At 42.0% G+C, this 5,383-nt stretch overlaps 1 protein-coding gene across 1 annotated transcript; it reads right to left on the reverse strand.

Moving 5' to 3' along the window:
* Nucleotides 1-1,575: 1,575 nt before the first annotated feature.
* On the reverse strand, nucleotides 1,576-5,158 carry LOC104847599 (AT-rich interactive domain-containing protein 4A-like). Its single transcript, XM_033760333.1, has one exon. It carries the CDS (start codon nucleotides 5,149-5,151, stop codon nucleotides 1,636-1,638), a length of 3,516 nt encoding a protein of 1,171 aa, XP_033616224.1. The 5' UTR covers nucleotides 5,152-5,158; the 3' UTR covers nucleotides 1,576-1,635.
* Between the last annotated feature and the right edge of the window lie 225 nt (nucleotides 5,159-5,383).

Raw genomic sequence — 5,383 nt, forward strand, 5'->3', positions numbered from 1 at the left:
ACCTCTTCTGTGCTTGAGAAACCTGTGAGTCAAAGACACTTGGGGCATCTTGGATGATAGAAGTACTTCTCTACACTTTGGGAAATATATGACAGTTTTTAATTAAGTTACAAATGCATTTATGATCAAGCTATTCAATCACCAGGTATTCATACAAGAAAAATACCTACTTCTAATATTCATAGCAGCTTATTTATAATACCTCAAATTGGAAACAGCCTAGGTGTTCATCAATAAATAATGGATAAACAGTCAATAATGGAAAGGTACTTAGCAACAGAAAGAAATAAACTACTAATACATGCTAGATAGAAGAAACTCAAAATCATTATGCTAAGGAGCCTTATGCAAAAGAATACATTTTATATCATTCCATTTATATAAATTTCTAAATCAGGCCCAATCTATGGTGAAAAAATTCTGAACACTGATTAAATTTGGGGTCATTGAGAAAAAGAAATAACTGGAAAGAGGGGACGGAAGGGACTTTCTGGGTGATTATCATGTTATGTCATTTTATATGGGCTAAATTTCCATGTGTATGCATTTGTCAAAACTCAGTGAATGTTCATCCAAAAGAAAAACTAAAAGAGAAATGTGTCAATGCTGGAGTAAGGGGAAATGTGGAACATTATCAGATTTAAATTTTTAAAAGTCAGTCTGAAACCACCAATTAAAATGGGTAATAATCTTTTTAAAAATTAATTTAGTGGTATAATTTTGATATGCATAAAGAGCACATCCATCATAGGGAATTTGTACCTTTTCATGATATATCTTGATTCTTCTTTTTTTCCCCATTCCCCTCCCCATCTTTCAACCCTTATTCCCCTCATTTACAAAAGCTGTGTTTCCATTTTTCTTCTACTCTCTTTTTTCCTTTTCCCTTTTTCCCTTCCTTCTTCTCTTCCATATTCCCCTTTCCATTTGAACATTTTTTTCTTGCCTCCCAATATCTATCATCCATATCGATCCTTATAGAAATGGGTAATGATTTTTTTACAGGGGTACTTTTTTGTTTTTGATTCTCTGAGAAGATGGAAGGAGTCTGAATCACAAATTCACAATACGGTAAAATGAAATTAAGAAACAATGGCATCAGCAATGCTAAGCGCCGTCATTGGGTTAGTTCCTTGTTCTAGTAAATCAAATCCGGATACACAGTCTAGAGCATCTAGGTAATTACAGCATATGAAACACAGAAAAGGAGGTTTAAAAAACCCTCTCAATGTATAAACATGAATTTAAAAATTGCTCTTAAAAATCACCTTTTTACATAATATTTATGCAAAACTGCTTTAAATATATGATTTTGGAAGAATTATTTACAAGATGTATCAGTCTGTGGAACAATTCACACACAAAGCATACATAATTGCTTTACTCAGTTGATACATCTCAACTTTGGGACATATAAATTTATTTGGCAGTATAGCAAACATAAAAACGGTAACAAAGCATTTTAAGGGCAACGCAAACTTTGATCTTCAAAAGTTTAAATACTAGGACTGCCAAAGTTTCTAGGTAAGGACCTACTTTAATGATCCACATGCCCATTTACAGTTCTGTTCTGTTCGAAGGATGGAGACAGATGTCCCTTGCACTGGTGGGGTCGCTGAAATACCCTCCTGCATTCTACATCAAGGACATTTTGTGGGGGGATGATGATGAGGGACTTATTCCGGTGTCTGACCAAGCTGATGACCTGGAGGCTCCCGCGTGAGCCACTTCTCTTTCTTTCCTTTTTAACATTTTTCTGCGCCTGTCTATGCTTGCAACTTCAGACTTCAGAGACATGTAGCGTTCTCTGATTTCCTGTATTTTTTTTTGGAGAAAAGAGATTCTCTCTGCGCTGTTCATGTTATCTAATTCATTAGGTTGAAGGCTCCACTTATACGTCCTGGGGGAGGAAATGGGATGCTTTTCTCTTTGCTTCTCTTTCTTTCTGTCTTTGATGTGAGGAGAGATTCTGGCAGGAGACTGTGCATGCTTTGGTGGCTTAGATACACTAAGACGCTTTACTGGAGTACATTTACTTGAGTTGTTTACAGCAGGAAGAGCTTCACTATCACTGCTCTTTATTGCTCTATTCTTTTCATTTTTGGCTACAGCCCTTGACCTTTTTGGGGTTCGCTTTTGTTTTTTTGCCTTTAATCCACCATCTCCATCCCTTGGCCTTTTTTTATCCTTCTCTCTGCTTTTTCTCTCTTGTGCAATTAAACTGCAGGCAGCGGGGCCTGCGCCAGCGTCGAATCTACTGGCCGTGGGCCGCTTGCACTCGCAGGGCCCCTCGAGGGACCCCTCAGCAGTGCCATCCACCCCAATGGTGGGGTAGCTCTCACTCCGCACTCTCTGGGACTCGTCCTGACTCAGGCCCAGGGGCAATGCCGCGGAGGAGCTGTGGGGGCCTGCGGGAGCGACGGCGGGGGGCATGGAGACCAGAGAGCTGGCCTCAGAGTTCTCCATGGCCGCGTCCTTTGCGCCGGGCTTGTCCTCCTCATCCAAGTCGTCCAGGTCCACCTCGTAGCAGTATAGGGTCTCTGGTCCGATCAGCGGCATGGCGTCCTCCTCCTCCTTGATGGGTGCGCTGGCAGTCTCTTCCGCGGGACACTTGAGCTCCTCATAGGCCAACTTCCAGCCGCACTGGCTGGCCTCGGACAGCATTCCTTCATTCTCTGGCTCCAACTGCAAACTCTTTGTCTCCTCGGATGCAATACAGTCACCGGTCCTGTCCTGAGAAACACTGTTCTTCATGCGCATGCCATTCTCCATTCTTAACTTCTCCTCTGACCACTGTCCTGGTATCTTCCATTTCAACTTCCTTTCTTTCCCATATGGGTAGATTTCATCTCCAGCAGCAACGAAGTTTTTACTGTCTAATGAAGAAAATTCGAGGCTATGAGCGTCCACCTGAGGCTCACTTCCGGTGTCAGCCTGGCCAAATGACGAAATCTTTATCATTTCTAAAGAAATATCTTTTGTTTTGCTTCCACTTCCCTTGCCTTTTGGAGATTTTTCTGCCTCCTTCTTAACTTTCTCCCCTTGGTTTCCAAAAAGCTGCACATTTTGTTCGTTCTCTCCACCTTCCAGCAGCAGGGTTTCTAAAGGCTGTGCTGCTGTTCTATCATTGTCTTTTAGCACATATCCAGCTATCTTTGGGTTTTCTTCATGTAGTGTGTCATTATTAAAATTTTCATTTTTTTCTAATTCTTCTTTACTATCAGGGAAAAGTTCCTCATTTATCAAACTCTTTTCTAGAGGGTCTTCTGTTTCACTATGAGAAGAACAAGAGTCCGATTTGGCTTCACCATGGGCTGCTTTGGGCAGGCCAAAGAGAGAGCCGGAGGGCAGGCTGGATTGCAGAGAGGGCCGCCCCTGCTTCATCTGCCTCTCTTCCTCTCTCTTCCTGTCCTTTTCACTATCTTCTTTATTCTCAGCTTTCTTGTTTTGTTTTTTCTTTGGTCCACCTTTGTCCAAAGGCCAGATAATCCTGTCAGCCTTCACCCACTCGTCATACCTGACATTCCATCCATAATAATGTATCAAGTATAAAACTTCTCCATCATTGATCTCAGTGCTTTTAATTCTGGCTTCGTAGATATTCTGAGTTTTCCCTTGTACATATTTCACTTGCACTTTGGTTCCTATTAGACAGGGTTCCGTGTCTTCTTCATCTTCTTCCCCTTCAGAGTCACATTCCCTCTCAGTTTCTTCCCTCTCTTGGCTCTTTTCTTCTTCTCCCTCTCCCTCTGAGTCTCGGTCGGTGCCCTCTTGCTTTCTGACTTTCTTCTCTTTAGGCTTTGGTGTATTTTTTCTCCCCAGTACTAGCCTGTTTTCGTCTTTCTCTGTGGTTTCACAGTCAACATCTACATCCTTATGTTCTAAATCATTATCTTTTAATTTGTCTTCTGTTGTCTCTTCTTCAGTTTTTGGTTTATGGTGCTGAATGGTTCTAAATCGAATATTTGCAGAATGGCAGTACTCTTCAAAACCATAGAGATACTTTCTATAAGCAGTTTTTACATTGTAGGAAGCACATGAACTCAAAATTGGAAGGCCAAGGTCCATATAAATTTGCTTCCATACAGCACTACTATCAATATGGTCACCTCCACCCTGAAGGTAAACCAGTCTAAAAAGTTTGAAGAAATTGATATCTTTATAGCCCAAAACAGGTGGTCTGTTAATTGGAGTACCTCTGTCTTCCATAAACTTATAAAGCTGCTGGAGGAAGTTGTCCCTCTCTTTAGGATCAAGTTCTTTAGGCACCTTCTCTTCCTTTTTGGTTTCCTTTTCCTTTTCTTTATCTGGGACATCTTCATCATCACTACTGGATGACTGCAGGATTTCACTTAGATCCATTTTCCAATTGTCAGGAAGAACTCTAGCTTTTAAGAAGATACTTGCTTTCTGCAGCCCTGGTTTAGTGGAGAGCTCAGATTCTGGCAGATTGAGAATGTCTACTTCTTTAATATCCTTCCTCGCTATAGCATAAAATTTAGAATCAATAAATGATCGAACTAAACACTGATCCTTTTTCACTGGGATGTCATCATTGCAGCTGGGAGATACTACCAAAGCAGGGTACCATTCAGTCGTCTCAGGCATAGAAACCACTGTCACAACTTTTCCTAAAAACTCATCATTGAGACGCTGCTTATCTTCCTCTTCACTACTTTTTTCTTCCTTCTCATCTTCGTTAACAGAAAGTGAGGACTTCCTTCCCTGGTCTGTCTTCTTTGCAATTACTGGTTTTCCGAATTCCTCTGGATTTATTAATGGAAAGTAATTAAGTGTCGCGCTCTCTGCAAAGTGCCTCTCCCCTTTCGGGCAGAGAGAGCTTCGTGTCAGGGTTAGCTCATCACCATCATCAAACACCACAGTATACCAGCTAGCATCGGTCAACTTGCTGATAACAGCTTCCTGAAAGGATCCATCAGGCGTCCTGGTTTCAACAACTGCTCCAACTCTTAAAGGACCCTTGACTTGGTCATCTTGCACAAACTGTGTTGTATTATCCTGTTTCAGGAGTACCTTGACTTTCACCAGCCTTTTCACGGTCTTGATCTTCGCCTCGCAGAAGGCACCCCTGAACTTGGCACTGACTTCCGTGCCCACAGTCAGGTAGGCAGGCTTGTCGTCCGCCTTCATTTTCACCAGTGATCTGTGGGGGCTCCAGCTCCAAGAGTTCTCTTCTCCGTCTCTAGAACGAAGAATAACATTATTAGAGAATCGTGGATTGAGTAAGCAAATCCTGAGGCATCATTGGTGGAGACGACTCCAGATGTGCTGGACTGAGCACTGATTGGTGCACTGAAGGGTCAGTAAGCACTGTCCAGCACGAGGATTGGCTATGGAGTGTCCCATAGAAACAGAACCCAGA

Source organism: Fukomys damarensis, unplaced genomic scaffold (assembly GCF_012274545.1).
Source record: "Fukomys damarensis isolate Sample0158 unplaced genomic scaffold, DMR_v1.0_HiC HiC_scaffold_39, whole genome shotgun sequence".
In the NCBI taxonomy this organism is placed as follows: Eukaryota; Metazoa; Chordata; class Mammalia; order Rodentia; family Bathyergidae; genus Fukomys; species Fukomys damarensis.